We start from the raw sequence: 22,284 nt of genomic DNA on the forward strand, positions 1-22,284 counted from the left end.
CCCAGGTAACCATGTCCTGCCTAGAGTCAGAAAAAACCAATCATGTATATTGCCAAATGTGATTAACATTATTTTATGTTGTTCTTTACGACAAATTTTATAAAATAAAAACCTCGAATCAGGCTCAGGTTTTTTTTTTCAGGGGATTACTCCACCTGAGTCTTAGCCAGCTAATGAAGCTGTTTTCTTATGATCTCAGTGCCCTGGTTTTCACTCTCCAGCTACAAGCATGAGTATCAGAGTTCAGATCCCCAGAACCTGTGTAAAGTCAGATGCTGTGGCATGCTTCTGGAATCTCTGCACAAGCAAGATGAATGGCAGAGACCAGAGAATTCTCCCCCCCCCCCTCCCCAGGAAGCCTGCAGACCAGCTAGTGAACACCCAGAGATTCTGTATTCAACAAGGTAGACGGCAATGACCAACACTGGAGAGTTGTACTCTGACCTCAGACCTCAACACACACTGTTATCATTCATGCATGTGCAAACGGGGCAGGGGGGGAAGGGGGGAGGGAATCTGTGGCTTCCAGAGATCAGTTGCAAACCCCTTATCTATGGTTGTGTAGAATTGAAGAGTGTAGCCCCCAAGCTCATGTCCTGACACATTACAGGAACTCTGAAGCTCACACCCTTCACAAAGCCTGGCTTTCATGAAAATCATCCAGCTAACAAGGGAGAAAATACCAGCCCCTGTTCTCTAAACTGATTCAGGATATTTTGGTAGCAAGCAGAACATGCTATTTTCCCCTCTGGGACTGTTAGCCTTGTGTCTTAGCCTTGAGGGATATGACTGAAAAGAATGCAACTAAAGGGGACAATAAAATTCCAGTAGTCCGGGCTGGAGAGTGCTTGCCTGTGAAGCCTAAGGACCCTGGTTTGAGGCTCAATTCCCCAGGACCCATGTTAGCCAAATGCACAAGAGGGCACACGCATCTGGAGTTTGTTTGCAGTGGCTGGAGGCCCTGGCGTGCCCATTCTCTCTCTCTCTCTCTCTCTCTCTCTCTCTCTCTCTCTCTCTCTCTCTCTCTGCCTCTTTCTCTCTCTATCTGTTGTTCTCAAAAAAATAAATAAAAATGAACAAACAGTACAGTAGTCCAATATTTTCAAAATGATACTGCCTCCAGGGCCAAGCTGATGGCCTGGGTGGTAAAGTGTGTGTGTATCTATATGTTTGTATGTACACTCATATATGTTTGTGTATAGGTACATATGCAATGCCCAGGTCAGAAGAATGACCTCGAGTGTCATTCCTAAGGAACACCATTCATCTGTTTTTGTTGTTGCTGTTGTTTAAGGCAGTATCTATCATTGGTCTTGAGCTCACTTATTAAGCTAAACTGGTTAGCCAACCACCCCAGAGATCTACCTGTCTGCACCTCCTCAGGGTTGATCTTCTAAGAGCACACCACTGCACCTAACTTTTTGCATGCATGAGTTCTGCAGATCATACTCAGGTTCTTATTCTGGTGAGGCAAACACTTTACCAACTTACCTATCTCCCCAGCCACCCTCTGAGAATAGCTTGAAGGAGAAGGAAGACATGAGCTTGGTCAAGGAAGCCTTGGTATGGGACAAGCAAAGTGAGGAGTAAGAACAAAAGGGAAAGAGCATTGGGCAGAGGAAACACCATAGGAGACCAGCTGTGTTTACTAAAAGAACTGTGGCGGGGGGTACTGGATCCCAGCAATTATGGTGTGGTATAGACTCAGTGTGGACCTCTAAAGTTCATACATTGGAGCCCATAATGCCCAAGGTGACTATATTTAGACATGGGCCCATTAGGAATAACTAAAGTTAAGTGAGGTTATAAGAATAAGGCCTTCAGTGTATTGTCTTAGTGATGTGCTAAGAATAGGAAGAGATGGGAAAGTATACACACACAGAGGAAAGGCAATGAGAGAACACAGCAAGAGGCAGTTGTGTGCAAACCAGTGGTAGGGGCCTCAGGAGACATGAGCCTTGCTGGCTCTTGGATCTTAGAACCATGAAAAATTAGTGTATGTTGTATGTTTCCCAGACTATAGATGGTTGTTGGGGTACTGTGATGGTTAATCTGTTTCCAACTTGACAGGATCTTGAATTACAATGGAAACAAATCTTTGGATATGTCTATGAGGAAATTTCTCGATTAGGCTAACTGAGGTGGGAAAACTCACCCTAAATGTGTACAACACCACTTCCTGGGCTGTGGTCCTGGACTATATGAAAAGGAGGAGCAGCAGCCATATTCTCTCTCTCTCTCTCTCTCTCTCTCTCTCTCTCTCTCTCTCTCTCTCTCCTTTTCTCTCCTTCCTGATTGCACATGCAATGTGACCAGCAGCTTCTAGCTTTGCCACCATGACTTCCCTGCCATGCAGGACTGATACCTGGAACTATAAACTGAAGTAAATCTTTCCTCCCTTAAATTGATTTTTTTCAGGTTTTAATTTTGTCTCAGCAATGAGCTGGTCACTGGCACACAAACACTTCCGTGATGACAGCTCAAATCAAGGACTTGCTGGAGCGTATCTTTCTGGAAACAAACTGGAAAGCAGTCTTAGCTCCAGCTCCCTGAATGTGCTTGCAAAAAGGGCTGCCCACTGGAAGATGTTGTTCCCAACATCTGTTTACAAGGTGACCAGCAGCAAAGACCACCCTCCTCCTGGGTGAGCACTCAAGGAGTCAAAGTAGAGTCATTTTGGGGAGTGGGACGTGTGGAAAAGAGAAAAGCCGTAAGCTGACAGCTGCAGGTCAGGGGATGTCACCCAGCAAAGCAGGCCAGGGTTCCTTGGCTCCCATGCAGTCTTCCCCTCCTGAGTTACTTCAACTCACAAATGGCTTTTTGCTCTGCACCATGTTAACATTAACAAGCAGAATGCTTTGCTGAACCAAGGCCTCTCCTGCCTGATTGTTTTCTGGTAGCCCCCCACCCCTGTGGGGCATGCAACCAAGACAGATGAAGAGACTCCCTAATGAACAGGGCCTGGGATTCCAATATTCCCTTCCTCAAAAACTATGCATTCCCTCCAACAGAGAAATAAAATCTTTGAGACAGCCTGCCTGATTATACAAATAAAACAACATCATTATATCTGTCTGCCAGGCTGATCACAGGACATTTGCAATTTATGACAGATTTTACAAATAGAAAAATAAACACAAAATATCATTTATGGCAGCCATATCGACATCAATAAAGGGGAGTAGGAAATAGAAGTGGTAATATGAGTATTTGAAGCAAAACTTTTTCCTGATATATTCAAGCATTTGAATCAAAATACTATCTTACACTAAAAAGTCACTAGTTTAATTTTGTTGACTTTTTCCTCAGAGAGTAGATTGCTATATTATTTTACAATATAGAAAAATACCTTTGCTAGGGAAATTGATGGTGAAACTATGATTGCAAGATCATCACTTAAAGTAGTCAGGAAAACAACTATTGATTCTTTTGCATGTGTATTGTGTGGTGTGTGTACATGCCTGTTCATATGTACATGAGTTTGTATGTCTGTGCAGGTACATGTGTGTGTGTGCACATGTGTGGAGGCCAGAGGATAACCTTGGATGCCATTCTCAGGAACGCTGTCCACCCTTTGAAATAGGGTCTCTCTTTGCCCGATAGCTCACTAACCAGGCTGGGCAACGAGCCCCAAGGATGCATTTACCTCCCCACTACTGGGATTGCAGGAGCACAGCACACTCAGCATTTACATGGCTTCTGGGAGTCAAACTCATGACATCATTCTTGCAAGGCAAGCACTTTACTGACTGAGCTATCTTCCTGGCCTTACAGCTGTTAATTCTCATGGAACTTAAAGCACTTTAAGACAAACTTCCATGTAATCTTTGAGATATAACCCAGAATACAGGAATCTATTTTAAAGTAATTATATTGTCTGGTCATAATCTGCATACAAGGTATAGAATTTCAAGAAATTAATAAAAATGGGAGCTGACAAGACACATGAATCAAATGGCCACCACTGACAATGAGGGTCTGTCTGAATTAGCACATTTAATAATGAAAGAATAGAAATTTGACAAGGATGATCCCAAGACAGGTATTTCAGCCAGGGAGATTTAAATAGCAACAATTAAGAGAAGCCTTTGGGAGAAAGCTCTTTTAAAGTCTTGCTGAGAAAAATCAAACACAAAAACTACCAGCATACAGTTCTCTAGGAAAGAGGATGGCCTCAAAGAGCCACATGTAATTCCTGAGGAATAACTATTATAAGTATTAATGATAATTGTAATTATAACCTATATTTATAAAATATAAGGTAAGTTTCTTGTCATGATATTCACCTTCTCTCTCTCTCCCCCCCCTGTGTGTGTGTGTTGTACATGTGTGGCAGTTACCCTCTCATTGCTGGAATAAGACATCCAGCAAGAGCAGCTTATAGGAGGAAAGTGTTTCTTTTGGCTTACAGTCTTGAGGGGAAGCTCCGAGATAGCTGGGAAAATCACAGCATGAAAATAGGCCAGACGCCATCTCCATGCCACAGCAAGAAGGAAGCAGCAACAGGAGAGTTGAACTCCAGCAGTGGGAGCTGGGCTATAACATCTGTAAGCCTATACCCAACCACACACCCCATCCAGAAAGGCTCTACCTCCAAAGTTGCCATAAACTAAGAACCAGGCATTCAGAACACATGAATTTATAGGGGTCATCTAACTCAAACTACCACAACATGTATGTGTGTAATATGTGTGTAGGCATATGTTTATATGCAGGCGCATATGCATGTGTGTGTGTGTGTGTGTGTGTGTGTGTGTGTATGTGTGTGTCCGTCCAGCCCAGAGGACAGATTCAAGTGTTTCCTAAGGAGCACCATCCACCTCTTTTTGAGATAGGATCTCTCACTGGTCTAGAGCTCACCAATTACGCTAAACAGCAAGCTCCAAGAACCGTTGTCTACCTTGGGAGCAATGGGTTTACAGGCATGCACCACCACACCTGGCCTGGTACATGGGTACTGGGGATAGAACTCATATCTTTATGCTTGTGAGGAATGTTATCCCCACATTTCATAAAATTTTACTTCTTTGAAGCCATGCTCAAAGACGTGGTCCCACAAAGTGGGTGACAAGTGACAGCAAACCATGTGTTCATGATCTTGCATTCTATGTACATTTGAGAATAACGCCAGAGGAGCACTCAGAAAGATAACCTGGGAAGCCTGAGAGACTCTTTTCTGAAAGAAACATTTAGTTTGCATATCTTCAATGCCCATGGAAGCCTCTAGGCTTGGTTTTTTCAACAAGAGGCGGGAATCTGGAGGGGCAACCTTCCCTCTGACATTGGACAGTAGCTGTGACCTTACAATGGGAAAGCATACTAATTTGTCACTGGGCTGAGAGGAGACAAGAAGAGACACTCGAACTTCATGGAATATGCACTTCTGCATTAGGAGAGTTTCTCCTGCAAATTATTTGAGACCAGAAGGTGTCTCAGCAGTTTTTCCTCTCCCAGAGTTCCCAATTTGTTTTCATTACTCACTAGCCCAGCACCTCGACACAATGAAGGCACAAAGACAGAGAGGAAAAATTAATAATTTCTACATGAGCTTCCTCATCTTGGCTAGATTTATGAATTTCATTTCCATTATGTACAACTTAGGAATGTTAACAATGAGGTGGGAAACCCTTAATTGTTTTTTGTTGTTGCTGTTGTGTTTTTGCCTCAAGAGCGCCAAAGACATCTTGTGCTATGTCGTCATTTACATTTCACATTAAATTAAAAATATGCTTGAAATGAGCAAATATTTATTTTAATTTGATCCATCTGTTAAATGAAATACTAAAAAGACAGCTAAATTACTATATTAAATTCAGTGATTTGTAAACAATTTATATGTTCATTTGTTCTGGGTTAAAAATGCCCCAAAGCATGAGTTTTATGAAACCCTCAAAGCAAATTGCACCGTATTAATCTGATGGATGCTGGCCATAATTTTTTCCTCTTCACTCCATTAATTTATTTCCTAACTTGAGTTAATTAGTGAGGTTTCTATTTTTATAAGCTCTGTGAAATTCAGGGGGGCTGGGGAAGGACACATTTGCAAGTACAGCTTTGAAAATCTACTGCAGAGGAAAGAGGCTAAATATGAATGGTAAATTTCCCCAAGACATCATCACACATTGAGCACCTGATTGCCATTCAATGATCTTTACGCTGGGAGCACAGTGGGCAATTAATACATGGTTGTTCTAAGGAACAGGGAAAGAGCTAGAAGGAAAGGATGATGACAGCAGTGAGAACAAACTCATTCCAGGCAATTACTAACCCAAGAGATCATCTCTGAGGTCCTATCCATCTCTAAATTAAAGTTGGTGGCATTCTGATTTTATGCTACAAACGAAGCTAATTTCAATTGAAACACCAACTAGGGGGCTGGGAAGATGGCTCAGCGATTAAAGGTGCTTGCTTGCAAGGTCTGCCAGCCTGGGTTCAATTCCCCAGTATCCATGTAAAGCCAGATGCACAAAGTTGTGTAGTGCATGTGTCTAGTGTTAGTTTGCAGAAGCAAGAGGCCCTGACACACTTCTACTTTATATATTTCTTTCTCTCTCCCTCCCTCCTACACAAATAAATAAAAAAGAATATATAAAATTCAAAACATCCATTAGAAAAACAAAAGAACATTCAGAAAAAAAATTTTTTTAATGGCTGGAAAAATGGCTTAGCAGTCAAGGTGCTTGCCTGTGAAGCCTAAGGACCCAGGTTCAATTTCTCAGTTCCCACATTAGCCAGATGCACGAGGCTACAAATGCATCCTTTGCAGTGGCTAGAAGCCCTGGCTCTCTATCTGCATCTCTCTCTCCCTATCTCTCTCTCAGACTCACGTTCTTTCCCTCATAAATAAATAAATAAATACAAATAGATTGGTCAAATAGAAAAGATAAATCAATGTTTTTTTTTCTTTCCCTTTGATTAAAGCAACATTAATTCCTATGTTACACTGTGAGATAGATGAATATATCCTAATTCTTATCTACACCATAATTCTTAATCATCAGGCCAGGATCCTGTACAAAATTAATTAATTAATTAAGAAAATCTACTTACACTGAAGCACAAATTAGAGCTAGATATGAGATGCCTTGGAGGTGGTGAGGTTAAAGGCGCTTGCTGGTCTCCCAGCCTGGGTCCGAGTCCCCAGCATCTACATAAAGCTGGATGCAAAGGGGCTTGTGCATCTGTGATCCCAACACAACTGTGACAATGGGAAGCAGAGCCAGGAGAGTGCAGAGCTCATGGGCCCACTCTCCTGGCATTCCTTTGCAGTCGGGCAGTTTGTCTGTGTCAGCAAGAGGCCCTGTATTAAAGAAGGTGGAGCTCAGACACATTGGAGTTGACCTCTGACTTCCACATTGAAGCCCATGCATGTATGCACACGTGTGCACGTGCACACACACAAATAATTTTTTTTAAGTTATGCCTAATAGTTTGCTCTGGAGGAAATAAAAACCAAACAAGCTTTTCAACAAATGTTAAGCTTTAAGCAAAGGTCATATCATTCTGTCCTGGAATATTTTGGGCAACAGCCAATGGGTGATACAGTCTGTGTTGGCTTTCACTGTCCTTGTCAAGTCTCCAAACAATACTACTGTTGCAGGTAGGCAGAAACTAGCAGGCCTGGAAGTCAGTGGAGGAGGGGCTCTGTCTTTACTCCCCTGGTTTAAAGGGAAGGAGGATAGAATCTGTCAGGGCACCCACCCAGTCAGGGACCCACCCCTCAACCTAAAGACATGCTGAGGAGGTTGGAGGAACAGTTACGCCCTTAATGAAATAATATACTCTACCCCTGAACCTCTCCCCTGGAGCCGCAGCTCTGAGATCCCCTCTGCTGGGCCTCACTCCCTTTTCTGAGCTCTCACTCAGAAAGTATGCCATTTCCTCTTTTCCCCCTTTCTTTGCCTTCTTTGGCTGTAAACTGCAATCCTAGGTAAGGTTGCTCTGACACTTTGGGGCTTTTCCACATTTTTCTCAATAAATCTCTTTTGCCTTAATCCTCCACATTGTCCATGTCCCTAATATTCATAGTTGTGACTCAAAGAGCAATATGAAAATTCCCACCCAGATTCTGGAAAAAAACAGCAGTACTAACCTACCAGCTTAGGTTGTTTCTTCCTTGTCAAAGCCCTGCCTTGTTTCATATTCCCTCCACCACAAGTCTGTGAAAATCTGGGCCACACACCCATTTCCCAGCCATAAGGTGGTTGCTTGTGTGTGTGTATGTTACAGCAAAAGTTTACTATGTAGTTGAAGATGGCCTTGAACTTCGTCCTCTTGCCTCTGCCTCCTGAGTGGTACTGGGATTTCTGACATGTATCACGATAACTGATGTATACAGTGTTGAGGATGGAAACCAGGACTTTGTGCATGCTAGCCTGGCAAGCAGCGCACCAAGGGAGCCACAGCCCTTCCAGTTCCTCCTCTATAAACAGAAACAAACTGCTCCACACAGGTGTTATAGGAAAGCAGAGCAGAAACAGAGCATGGAGATGAACAGCAATGAGACTGACGACAGAGAAAAAGACTGGAAACCCCCAACCAAGGGTCACGTGTAAGGGACTGCAGATGCAGGAAATACAAATGGAGGTAAGGCCCATAGACATGATCCACAAGGGCTGGAGAGATGGCTGAGTGGTTAAGCGCTTGCCTGTGGCCTAAGGACACTGGTTCAAGGCTTGATTCCCCAAGACCCACATTAGCCAGATGCGCAAGGGGGCGCAAGTTCATTTGCAGTGGCTGGAGGCCTTGGCATGCCTATTCTCTGTCTCTCTCTACCTGCCTCTTTCTCTCTCTGTCACTCTCAAATAAATTTTTTAAATGAACAAAAAATATTAAAAAGAAAAAGAAATGATCCACAAAAGGTCACCACTCGCATGACCCAGTGCGATTGAACTTCTAACCTTTCATTCCCAGCTCTGGAGCACTTTCCTTACTCAGAAATGTTCTTACTGTTAGAGCTATCTGCTTCTGTCACTACTCACGTGCCACTGGTCTAATTCCTCATTCCAGGACACAAGAACCTGGAATTCCTAATCCTCTGGCCCCTGCCTATACCTACCTACAACACAGTCCCTGATGAGGAACAATTCCAGACATGCAAGCTCCCACCTGCCACTCTGCACAGATGAAAGTCTAGTCAGCTGTTCACCCACCCTCAGCCAGAGGCAGGACTGACCTAAGACTCAAGTGCCTTTAAATTCTCACCCCTTCCTGGGCCCTGAGCCCTGGGCCTGGAACCAGTTACTCAGGTTTCTGACACCAAAACAAACACCAGTGAGGCTGAAGGGCTGAAGGAAGGAAAGAAACAATAATCAACTTGAGTCTCCCTCATACACCCACATTACCTTGTGGTACTTTCTTTCCTCTAAAACATGTATTCCTTAGCTCTTTGCTCACAAGAGGGCAGCCACAAGGCCCCATCTTCTGGAGGCTCTGGGGTCCTCTGTGGCAGAATAGGACCCCATGTAACATAGAAAATAAGCCAATTGGCAGAGGCCCGGAAGCCCTTCTTGGCCTGGGCCACATGCAACCAACAAAGCATATGCCGGTAGAGAAAAACCAGGGACATAGGAATGTGGAGAGGCGTTTGTGAGTGTGTCTCCCCAGTGCACTAGCCCATTCCTATTCTCGGGATCGTCTTTCTCTTTCATACTAAGCTGTCTGTCTCCATGACTTACCATGTGTCCTTCATACAATTCTTTAATAGAACATCCTGGAAATCTCGGGGAGTGGGGGTAGGAGGTGCCCTCCAGACTCTGGTCTTGTGTCTGTAATACTTCTAGATCCTGGGCTGCCTAGAAATAATTCCTTTATGTCCAGAGAGAGCTTCAAGTTGAAATATTTGCATCACAACAAAATTCGGAAAAAGCAGTTCTGCACCAGAATGAAGTACATTAGGAGATTCAGTCAAGTCCTATGAATCTGGAAATTTGGGAAGCTGGGAGTTTTGGATCAAACACAGCCCTGCCATGCTTCTCTGCTCTGGGAAGGAACAGACCCACCGCAGCAGAAAATCAAGTGGGGAGTGTGCATCTCAGGGCTTGAGTCTTCAGACCTGCAAATCTCTCCTGAGGGTAATAAAGTCACAGCATGGACAGCAGTGGTGCTAACAGCCTGGCCTTTCCAAAGGAGAAGGAAAATGGAAACGAAATCTCATGGGCTGCAAAGGTTCTCCTGGATAAAGACAGGGTGAGATAAGCGCTCCCTTTATCTCTGCAGAACTTGTTCCCTTCCAAGGGACTTTCATCTCTCCTATGTGACCTACGTTGTCCTTCCTATCTCCCAGTATTCTTCTGCTCTTTTTACTGGCATATGCATGTGTGTGGTGTGCATGCATCTGTGCACGTGTGTTCGTGTGTGTGTGTGGAGGACAGAGGTCAATACTGGCGTCTTCTTCAGTTACTGTCCATGTTGCTTTTTGAGACAGGGTCTCTCATTAAGCCCACAACTCATCGATTCAACTAGACTAGCTGAACAGCAAGCCTCGGGGATCCTCCTGCCTCTACCACCCCAGGGCTGTGACTACAGGCTCACACCTCCACACCTGGCTTTTACATGATTCCTGGGAATCCAAACTCAGGTCCTCATTCTTGTGTGGCAAGCAGTTTACCAACTGAGCCATCTCCTCAGTACCTTTTACTATTATTACCCCTTTGGTTTATTTTCATGGGGGGGGGGTGCACTAGGGCCTCTTGCTTCTGCAAACAATCACCAGACTCTTGCAACACCTTTTTACAACTGGCTTATGGGGGTTGCTGGGGAATTGAACCCAGGGAGGCAGGCTTGCAAGCAAGCACCTTTAACCACTGAGCCATCATCCCAGCCCTGTAAACTCTTTTTTAAAAAAAAAAATATATGTATATATTTTATGTATTTATTTGAGAAAGAGAGAGAATGGGTGTGCCATGCCTCCAGCCACTACAAACGAACTCCAGATGTGTGTATCCCTTTGTGCATCTGGCTTATGTGGGTCCTGGAGAATCGAACCGGGATCCTTTGGCTTTGCAGTCAAACCACCTTAACCGCTAAGCCATCTCTCCAGCCACCCCCCTTTCAACTAAAGATATTTCATGAATTGTCTGAGGCCAGCATTCTCATTCTGCTATAACTCTTCACCTTCAGTGAACTTCAGTTTACACCTCTAAGGCCAGAGAGGGCGTTGGTCCCCCTCGCCCCAGACTCACTCAGGAAGATGATGGTCTGTCTGCGGGCGGTGCGGCTCTCCTCACTCTCGGACTTTCTCAGCTGTAGCTGCGGCCCCGTCTTGGATTGCTTGCTCCTCATCAACACCTTCATCATATTCCAGCACATAAAAGCCACCGAGACCAGCACCAAGAGGTAGACTGCAAAGGCCCCAAAGATGCTGGACTGAAATACCACCCAGCGATTGGAGAGGTTGGTGCAGATGGACATGTTGGAGGTCTCGGGCTGTTCGTGGTGACGGGTCCGAGAGAGGTTGCAATTGAGCCCCCGGTGAGTGGGCACGTGCAGCAAGGGATACTCAGTGCCCATGGCAAAAAGCAAGGGCAATGCCACCAGGGCGGAGGTGACCCAGACGAAAGCGATGAGCAGTTTCACTTGACAGGGTCCAGACACGGCCTTATACCGGAAAGGATGACAGATGGCGATGTATCTCTCGAAGCTGAGCGTCAGCACGTGCAGCAACGTGGCGTAACTGCACGCCTCGAAGAGGAACGTGTGCAGCTTACAGGACAGCGCGTAGCTGGGCGTGGTCAGTGGGTTCCAGATGATGCTGTAGAACTCCATGGGCATGCCAATCAGAAAGACCAAGATGTCCGAGCAAGCTAAACTCACCATGTGATCCGTCACCTCCTTCTGCAAATAGCCCTTCTTCTGCAGTACCTGAGTGACCCGGATGGTGATGCTGTTCCCTAGGATGCCCACCACGAAGATGACCAGGTACACGAGGATGAGGGTGATTTTTATCCACGCAGCCACCTCAAACTCGGGGACGTGGCTGTGATCGATGACACGGGAGCAATCTTTGCTGGAGTCACTGGATGAGGCCATGACCGCCCGATCTCAAAGCCTCCCAACCTTCCTTTCTCCTCCTCCAGCAGAGGCCAAAAGTGGTTGTTTTCACCCCACCAGAGCGCCAGCAGGGCTTTCTGAGTTCGCTGGCCAAGGGTAATCTTGTATTGCGGCTCTCTGGTGGAAACTTCCTGGAGCGGTTCAGCCAAGGAGAGGTGGAGGTGCCTGAGGGATGATTGATCTGATCGTGCAGCAGTGAGGTGGGAGAAAGGAGAGGTCCTGGGCTTCCTGCCCGTCTGTCCAGCTCTCGGTGAGACCCCGGGTCCCTGGCGTGCCTCCCCAGCGCTCAGCCTGGCGGTAGTCTTCGGTTCCCCTTCCAGGCTCCTTGGCACTGGCCGCCCCGGCGCGCCGGGCAGGAACTCCCTCTCCCGAGATGCGGGAAGCAGGAGTCGTCAATCATTAACCACAACTGATTGCTCAGCCGCCGGCCTGCAGAACTAGCCCGGCTGCAGGGTCTGACTCAACGCGTAGATATTGACCCCGGAAGGCGGGTGAGCGCACCTCCCCCCACCACCCACGTAGCTGCCCCAAGCCAGACTTGGGGATCTCCAGGGGCAAGCATCCCCAGGGCGTGCCGCGCCCCGGACGCTGGAGGGCGCTCCTGGGCCTGGAGCCAGACAAACTTTTGGCCCCTGTCCTGGCCCCTTGGCAAGAGCAGGACTTGGCCAGCTCCGCGCAGCCTGCGTTCTCCCAGCAGCCCTGCAGGAGCTTGAGCCCTTGGCATCCAGACGTTGAGCCACCCAGGTGTTTAAAATGAATGACTGTCTAGAGTTGCCGCCTGAGCAAGTCGACCCTAACATGTCACTAGATCCCCATTAAAGCCAGATTTTGCTCATTGCCTGCTAGTGTTTTGTGCAGGCGCTTTTTCGCCCAGGGGACCCTGGGAGCTTGAAGGCTCTCCTGTCGGTTTCGCTCCACGACTCAAGCCATTCTCTGGGAGGCGACGGGAAGTCTCTAATTGGGGACATGCATATGGATGTGAATGACACAGCCCACCCGGATGCCCCAAAACGGAAGCGAGTCTTCCCAGGGAGCTGTTCCCCAAATATCAAGGACTGCGCAGGAGGCTGCCCCGCTGTCTCACAGGGCGACTGCATAGAAACACAGCAGTAAAGACCATGACATTTTCCCCTCTGTAAAGGGAGACAGGAAAATGTCTAAGGGCCCGTTTTCAACTTCTGATCCCAAAATCAAAGGGTGAGGTAAGATGGAGGGAATCGGACTATGCCTTATGGGACACCCAATCAGGATAGTCAAAAGAAAGGCCTCATTGAGGGCTGGAGAGATGGCTCAGTGGTTAAAGGCCCTTGCTTGCAAAACTTGACGCCTGGGGTCAATTCCCCAGTTCCTCATCTGGAGTTCGTTTGCAGTGACAAGAGGCCCTGGCTTGTGCCCCCCCATAAATAAATAAAAATATTTGTTTTAATGTCTCATGTATAAGTGAGAGGTAAAAGGGTTACCCTGAGACAAGCACAGGTACCTGGAAGGAGAGAAATAGAACCCTTTCTAGCTTGAGCTCTGTCCGGTTCTCGTTTACATTGTCACTGTTGCCACATGGAGGTGGGGGTCGTCATTTTAAAGATAAGGAACTAGTTTATTCAGAGGATAAGAACTTCCCTGGGTCAGCCACAAAAGAGTGAGGGAAAGGATGATGTCACGTAAGTGTGCAATCTTAAGAAGAGCCAGCGGAGGGTAAAATGCTTGCAAGTACAAGCATGAGAGCCCAAGTTCAGATCCCCAGCCCCTGCATAAACACCTCTCCTTCTCTGACTGTGATGTCAACACTGGAGCAGGGGAAACAGGGAATCAGATGGAGGCAGGGAATCCCTGGGACTTGCTGAATAGCCAGTCGAGCTTAATGGATCAGCTCCATGTTCAATGAGAGACACTGTCTCAGAAGAGGGTGGAGAGAAACTGAAGAAAGGACCTGACATGGACCAACAGCCTCCACACACACGCACACATACACACACACACATCTGTGCACCTATACATGTGCGAACATACTGGCACATACATACACACACCACAAACATGCACATACACACACAAAAAAACAGAAGTACACGGTATAACATGGCAGATCCCTGGGACAAGGCAAGAGAGAAAATGGGGAAAACCACAGATCAAAGTATGTCTAGATGCAGTTATGTAAGAAAAAAATCTGGAGCTCTAACTTACAGCAGGAGGACTACCATTAATAATGTTATGAGGCACAAGAAAATTTTGCTAATACACTAGTATGCTTAAGTGTGCCTAAAATCAAATGTACAAAGTCACCCTGAAAGGTGACAAATTTGAAGTTGCTTGCTTGACTGTAGCCATTATTTCATTGTGTGTATAGATCACATTCTATGCTGTGCAACTTAAAAATATATAACTGGGGACTGGGGAGATGGCTCCTGGTTGGGTGTGCTTCCTGCAAGAGCACTAGGGCCTGAGGGGGCCTGAGACTGTCAGAGGTCACATCTCCCAATGCCAATGCCGGGTAGAACAACTGGGCGTGGCCACGTGTGTTTGTAACCTCAGCCCCACAGGGGAGCAGAGACCAGTAAAAAGGGAGACTGCCTCAAACAAGACCAGGCAGAAGAGTGATAGAGCAGGACACTCTATGTGTCAACCTTCTGCGCTGGCCACCACACGTGAGCCAGCCCTGTTACACAACACATACCACAAATACCCCAACAAACACGCGCGCGCACACACACACAGAGGTAATATATATATAAACATAGTTGGGGGAGGGTGATGGTTCACTGGGTAAAGTGCTTGCTATGCAAACTTAACCACCTGAGTTCTAATGCACAGAATCTCTGGACGTGCTGGCCTGATAGTGCATGCCTGTCATTCCAGCACTGGGGAGGGGCAAAGAGGGAATCCTTGTGCTCACTGGTCTAGCCTAATCAGTGTACTCTACATTTGACAGTGGTCTTTGGGGGAAAGGAAGATCTTTATGTCCCTAGGCCTGGGCTTCCTGTCCCCGCTGCTGCATGCCAATCATCCTGAAGTATGTTTGATAATCCCAGCTTGCTCAGCACAGACAAGATTCCCATTGCTGTCCAATTCTTTTCATCAGTTTTTCTTTTCCTTCCCCAATGTGTGAACACAGATTACAAATGCTTGGCCAAAGAGAAAAGCAAACTAATTAAAATTCATTTCTTACAGTAAAGATGGAAAACTGCATTTGCACAAAGGGCCCATGTTCTTCATTACCTCACAGTGGCTGATGCTACCCACATTAGACCTGCGTAAAAGGAGGGAAAAAAATAAATTAGAAGAGAGACTAGTTGGAAAGAAAAAAAAAACAGGATTCAGTGGAGAGGGGATTCAGGAAAGGGAAAATGAAGGTGTTACAAAGGGATTATTGCTATATTATCTATATGTACAGAAGTTGTTGATAAAAAGCTTAGAAAAAGAGACTACTTTTTTATTTTTATTTATTTATTTGAGCATGACAGACAGAGAGAGAGAGAGAAAAAATGGGCACGCCAGGGCCCCCAGCCACTACAAACAAACTCCAGATGATTGTGCCACCTTGTGCATATGGCTTAAGTGGGTCCTGGGGAATCGAGCCTCGAACCAGGGTCCTTAGGTTTCACAGGCAAGCACTTAACCACTAAGCCATCTCTCCAACCCCAGAAACTACATTTTAAACAAAGGTCTGGGAGAATTAAGTGTTCATTTCACCATTGCTTTTCCTAAGATCAATTACAAAACTGTTTAATGTCCTCTCACCTTGTTGACAACAGACTTGTGTGGTATTTGTGTGCTTGAAGCCTTATAACCTAGATTTTTTTTAGCAGCATATTGCATAGTGGGGAACGTGGAGGCAAAAACAAGAGGGCTGTGGGATGTCACTCAGCTGGTAGGGACGGTACTTGCCCAACCTGCAGGAAACCCTGGTTCCATCCCCTGCACTGCATAAACTATAGATGGAGGAACATGCCTGTCATCCCCACACTGGGAAGGTGGAGGCAGTGTTATCAGGAAGTCAAGATCCTTGGCTACAAATTGTTTAAGGCCAGCCTGTCTACATGAAGCCCTGTCTCAGAAAGAAAGAGAGGAAAGAATATCAGAGGTACCCTTTCATGTCAGCTGAGCACATGGTCATTCTGCTGGAAGACCCATACAAATGTATATTTACCTCCTATAGGTTCTAGATGATCTTTGCAGTCAGAGAGCCTGGTAGCTTTTGTGGGTTTCCTTTTTAAAGCCTAATTCTCATCTTTAAAATATAATCTTACACTGATACCCAATGCACCTACATATACATGAATGTAAATATATTGGATTTTCATGCTCACACACAAATTTTTTAGATTATCTTGTATGCTCAGACTGAAAACACTTACTCATTTAAGCTCACATAACACTTTGTGTTCCAAATGAAGAGCACCTTGTTTATAATGACCCATGATAAGATCAGAGTAACTATATATCCAAATACAAAGAAAGCTTCATTTTTAATATTTTATTTATTTATTTACTTATTTATTTATTTGACAGAGAATGAAAGAGAGAGAAAAGTGGGACAGAATGGGCACACTAGGGCCTCCAGCCACTGCAAACAAACTCCAAATGCATATGCCACTTTGTGCATCTGACTTTTTATGTGGATACTGGGGAAATCAAACCTTGGTCCTTAGGCTTTGCAGTAGAGTGCCTTAACTGCTGAGCCATCTCTCCAGCTCCAGCTTCAAATATTTTGAAAAAGCACAAACAATACAGACAAATTTATTTATAAAGTAATACTGGGGGGGATCCTGGGGTTCATCCTTCAGGTGTATTTGGGGGTGGATCTACATTTCAGACCAAAGGTATGTAGAGAGCAGTTTGAGGTCTGGCTGTCCTTGGTGTTGGTGGTTCATGCCAGCTGGTGGTGCTGGTTGTTTGGCTATTTCTCTCTGCTTGGATCTATGAAAGGGCACCAACTTCTTCAGTCACTAATGAAGGTTTCCCTGGATTTTGTAAGCCTGAAAAAGAATTCCCTTCTTCCTATAAACTGTGTCTGGTTGGATATTTACCCCAGCAATGTGGAGCTGACTGCGCAGGGTGAATAAAGAGCAAAGCAATTATGAAGGAACTAGATATTAGAACTGGCAAATAATCTCATTTATTTTTATTTTAAAGGAGGTCTTCCACTTTTACGCATAAAGATTAACCAGGCTGATACCTATCACCCACTTCATCCCAGGAGGAAATTGTTACAATTTGGATCCTAAATGTTCCCTAGAAGCCCACATGCTAAATGCTTCATGACAAGCCTGTGGGATGGTTAGGAATGGTGGACCATTTAGGAGAGGGAGACTCATGAAGGGAAGTGAGGTTACTGGTGGTGTGTCACTGAAGGGAATATTTGGACCTCAGGTCCCTCCTCTGTGTCTTTTTTATATAATTTTTATTTTGTATTAATTATAACAAGTTAATCTGTTTTATTCCCTTGCCCCAGCTCCCATTACCCTGGAGATCCTCCTCAGTGGTGTATGGTATTCACTGTGGGGTCACAAAGGGCTTAGTCAGTCCCTTTGGGGTAGCGGGAAACTGTGCCTCAGGATATTCCTACCCACCCGGTGGCTCTTACAATACTTCCAGCCCACCCCTTCCAATGTTCCCTGAGCCATCACAGGTTTATTGGCAGTCTAATTTACTATTCAGCTCTCTATAGCCTCTAGTTTCCTATTTTGATAGGTTTTGATTGATCACCATGTTTGCTACCATTAATCTGAAGGTGGTTGTCAGGCTAGTAGCATGAGCGGTTTTCACGCTGTCACTTCCCCTGCAATTTCTTCTGGGTCCTGGTAGATGTCATAGAGGTGGCATATCTTACAGTAGGCAGTTGGCTCTTCTTGTCTTATTGATAGGTCTTGGTTCTCCTCTGTTTTCTCTGTCATCTGTAAAATAAATTAGATTCTCCAAACAAGAGTGAGAACAGCTTGAGTTTAAGGGGGATACCCAAATTTGAGTAATTGGGGGGAAAGTACAAACCCCCTCTTCTTTTCAAGAGACCAGTGAAGACTTCTCTCTAGAATCTATGAGTTTCCTCACAATGGGATTCTGGCTTGGTTTCCAAACCAAACAGGAGTTCTATCCCACTGAGCGGACCTCATGTCCAATCACAGAACAGTTGGTTACTTGCAGAGACATGCCACAATTGCCTAAGTGTGTACTTCTTGACCAGCTGGTTGGTTTTGTAGTCTGTAGGGTCTCCTGTTTATTTGGTGACCATTTTTCCTCCAGCAGCTCCCATAGGGCTTTCTAGCATTAGAGGGCTGGTCAGGCAGGAGCTGGATTCCCTTTTAGTTCCACCGTGAGATTCGGATGTCCTGTGACTGCAGCCAGTGGTTTCTCTAGTACATCCTCTGCCTCTTGACTTCCAAGCTGGCATGTGTTAGGCAGCCTTCTTTGACACTTAAAGCCAGAGGACTACATGGCCATGGACTGAAACCTCTAAAGTCATGAGCAAAATAATCTTTCTGAGTTGATTTTTCTCAGATATTTTGTTACGGAGATGGAAAGCTACCAACACACATGGAATCCAAACCTAGCAGTGCTCACCAGGTTTCAAAGAATTTATTTGAAAAGTAAAGAATTTATATGTGGGGCTGGAGAGATGGCTCAGCAGTTAAGGTGCTTGCCTGCAAAACCTAAGGGCCTGGCTTGGATTCCCCAATACTCATGTAATGTCAGATGCACAAAGTAGTGCATGCACCTGGAGTTCATTTTCAATGGCTAGAGGCCCTGGAGTGAGATCTCTCTCTCTCTCTTTCTCTCTGTCTCTGAAATAAATAAAAATAGTTGTTTTTTTTGTTTTTTTTTTTTTTTAAGAACTTATATAGCCAGGTGTGGTGGCACACACCTTTAATTCCAGCACTCGGGAGGCAGAGGTAGGAGGATGGCTATGAGTTGGAGGCCACCCTGAGATTGCATAGTGAATTCCAAGTCAGCCTGTGCTAGAGTGAGACCCTACCTTGAAAACCAAACCAAAAAAAAAAAAAACTTATATGAAAAAGGATGCAAATTATGTCATTTGTAATTTTCCATATCAATTTCTTATGGTACTACTTAGCTATAATAAAGTATATTATAATAATTACACCTCATTTTCATTTGTTAAACAATGACTAATCTAATTTTTTTTCAATTACATGTGCTTAGTATTTGTTATACCTATTAACTATATCCTAAAAACTATAAAGGAAAAGTCAAAAAGCTTTATTCATGAAAACAGAAATGTTCTATAAGGCAGAAAACAAGGTGTATAAATGTGAATAACAAACAAACAAAAAAAAAGAAAAGAAAACATAGCATTTTGTGTATTAGCTTCCTTTCTTTCCCCATCTAGAAAAATGTACTTAAAAGTGGAGGGTGGGGTTGCTTAGCGGTTAAGCGCTTGCCTGTGAAGCCTAGGGACTCCAGTTCAAGGTTCAATTCCCCAGGACCCACGTTAGTCAGATGCACAAGGGGGTGCATGCATCTGGAGTTTGTTTTCAGTGGCTGGAGGCCCTGGCATGCCCATTCTCTCTCTCCCTATCTGCCTTTCTCTCTGTCTGTTGCTCTCAAATAAATAAAAAATAAAATAAAATAAAATAAAAGTGGAGGGCGTTCATTAGTTCAGTTAAGGTATGACTGATAGTGTTGTTTCTATCAAGCACATGTCTTCCTTTCACTTGGCTGTATTGAGCTCAGCAGTGAACAGTAAGGAGCGTTCCAATTACATGGTAGCTATTCCATGAGTGGTCATGTCGCCCAAGTGTGGCCAAGATGTGTGGGGGAGGGGGGCAAGTACTGTGCAGTCATTCCTACCCCCATCTATTCTCAAAGCTGCCAAAGGCTGGCACTACCAGAAATGGTAGTCTGCTTGGACTGCTCGTTGCTGTATACTGCCTGCACATTTGGAGCTAAGGGAAGATAAGGAAACATCAGGACCAAATATTCAGTTCTTTTACTTTTTCCATACCGTAATCCTTATAAAGAAACAGAAAGCCCTGGGGCTGGAGGGATGACTTAGTAGTTAAGGCACTTGCATGGGAAGCCAAAGGACCCAGGCTCGATTCTCCAGTACCCATATAAGCTAAAGGCACAAGGCGGCACATCCATCTGGAGTTTGTCTGCAGTGGCTAGAGGACCTGGTGCACCAATTTTCTCTCTCTCCCTCTTCTCTTCTTTTCTTTTCTCTTTTCTCTCTCTCAAATAAATAACTAAATTAAAATAATATAAAACAGCAACTAAAGCAGAATAAAATCTTGATATCTGTTTTTAACAAAAAAGACAGAAATACAAAGTCCTTCCTTATCTTAACTTCCAAGCAAATCCACCAAATTTTCATAGGAAATAGTGCTCTTAGTCCTGATGGAAATTATTTAATATCACTTGCCACATGTTGCTATGTAAACCTGCACATATTGATTCAGTATTGGTTACCATGCATGCCCTGAGTCTTCTGAGAACACTGTAGCCTGACACACATGAAGGCCAGGATCTTGGGCTTGATTCTGGACCCAGCCACTGATTGAGCCTTTTACACTTTAGTTACCTGCCCCATAACAAGCAGTTATGAGTAGCATTTATCTCTGATTTATTGACAGGATTAAATGAATTTACATAAAATTACTTGGTGTAAATATATTTTCTTTTTCAAAGGGGCAATATAGTGCAATAGGTATAAATCACATGATCTGGAGCCAAACCACAAAGATTTGAGTCTGCTACCCACCTCTGGTGTAACCTTATGCATGTTTGTAGTCTCTAAACCTCAGCTTCTCACCTATAAACTTGGAGGTTAATAACTACTGGCTTCAAAGACTTGTTCACAGAATCAAATGGAATCATACAGATAAAGTACTTTTAACAGTGCCAGGCACCTAGCAAGTTCTGGACATGGACTAATAGTCACCAACGTCTATGAGAAGTTGTCATTTATGCTGTCAAAGGTGACATGCTGGGCTGGAGAGATGGCTTAGTGGTTAAGTGCTTGCCCGTGAAGCCTAAAGACCCCGGTTCGAGGCTCGATTCTCCAGGATCCACGTAAGCACAAGGGAACGCACACGTCTGGAGATCGTTTGCAGTGGCTGGAGGCCCTGGCACACCCATTCTCTCTCTCTCTATCTGCTTCTTTCTCTCTCTGTCTGCTGCTCACAAATAAATAAATAAAAACAAAAATTTAAAAAAAAAAGGTGACATGCTAGCCGGGCGTGGTGGCGCACGCCTTTAATCCCAGCACTCGGGAGGCAGAGGTAGGAGGATCGCCAAGAGTTCAAGGCCATCCTGAGACTACATAGTGAATTCCAGGTCAGCCTGAGCCAGAGTGAGACCCTACCTCAAAAAAAAAAAAAAAAAAAAAAAAGGTGACATGCTGTGAGACTTTAAAGCCCTTTCTACACACTCCAAGTCCCACCACGGTGCAAGACAATATCAATTAAATCTCTGTCTGTAGTGGATTCAATCATATGTCCCTCATAAACTCATGTGTTTTGAATGTTTGGTCCCCAGCTGATGGCAATTTGGGAGGCAGAGCCTTGCTGGAGGAGGTGTGATCTGGGGGAGGACTTCCCGGTGTTGTAGACAGCTCCCCCTTGTCAGAGCTCAATTAATTCTCTTGCTGCTACATCCCACCTCCTTCCCAAACAGTGATGTCCAACCTCTGCTCTACCGTCCTTCTCCTCTCCTCATGAAGATTCCCTCAAAAATGCCAGTGCAAATGAAACTTTTCCTCTCAGCAGCTGCTTGTTGTCAGGGGTTTAACCCAGCAATGAGAAGGGAAGGACAACGTTGACTTACTAAATTCCACTGAAGTTAGATCAACCACTGCATGACTCCACGGCAATGATGTAGTCACTTCTCTGAAGGACTTTATTTGCAAGTAAAGCCAACAGTATGCAAACTGTTAAATATCATCAGACAACAACTAGTAATTTATTTAAAAAAATACTCATTTATAATGGCACCAAAAAGTATGGAATACAAATACATTTAACCAAGAAAGTGAAAGACTTGCATAATGGAGAGTATAAAACATTAATATGAGAAATTGAGGAAGACACAAATTAATGGAAAAACATGCTATGCTTGTGAACTAGGAGAATTAGTATTATCAACGTGCTCATACTACTTAGGGTTACATAAGAACTCAACATAATCTCCATTGTCATTCCAATGGCATTTCTTACACAGAAAGAGACAAAAAAAAAAAAAAAAAAAATCCACACTTTCTATGGAACCCCTGGAGCTCTTGAG

The 22,284-nt window shown here is 44.6% G+C and overlaps 1 protein-coding gene across 1 annotated transcript in view; it reads right to left on the reverse strand.

Moving 5' to 3' along the window:
- Positions 1 to 12,387, reverse strand: part of Gpr39 (G protein-coupled receptor 39) — a 242,754-nt gene extending 230,367 nt beyond the window's left edge. The window contains exon 1 of the mRNA XM_004659726.2: positions 11,184 to 12,387. Coding sequence (XP_004659783.1) covers positions 11,184 to 12,030 — 847 coding nt within the window. The 5' untranslated portion in view covers positions 12,031 to 12,387. The remainder of the gene's footprint in view (positions 1 to 11,183) is intronic.
- Between the last annotated feature and the right edge of the window lie 9,897 nt (positions 12,388 to 22,284).

This window comes from Jaculus jaculus, chromosome 5 (genome assembly GCF_020740685.1).
Source record: "Jaculus jaculus isolate mJacJac1 chromosome 5, mJacJac1.mat.Y.cur, whole genome shotgun sequence".
Lineage (NCBI taxonomy): Eukaryota > Metazoa > Chordata > Mammalia > Rodentia > Dipodidae > Jaculus > Jaculus jaculus.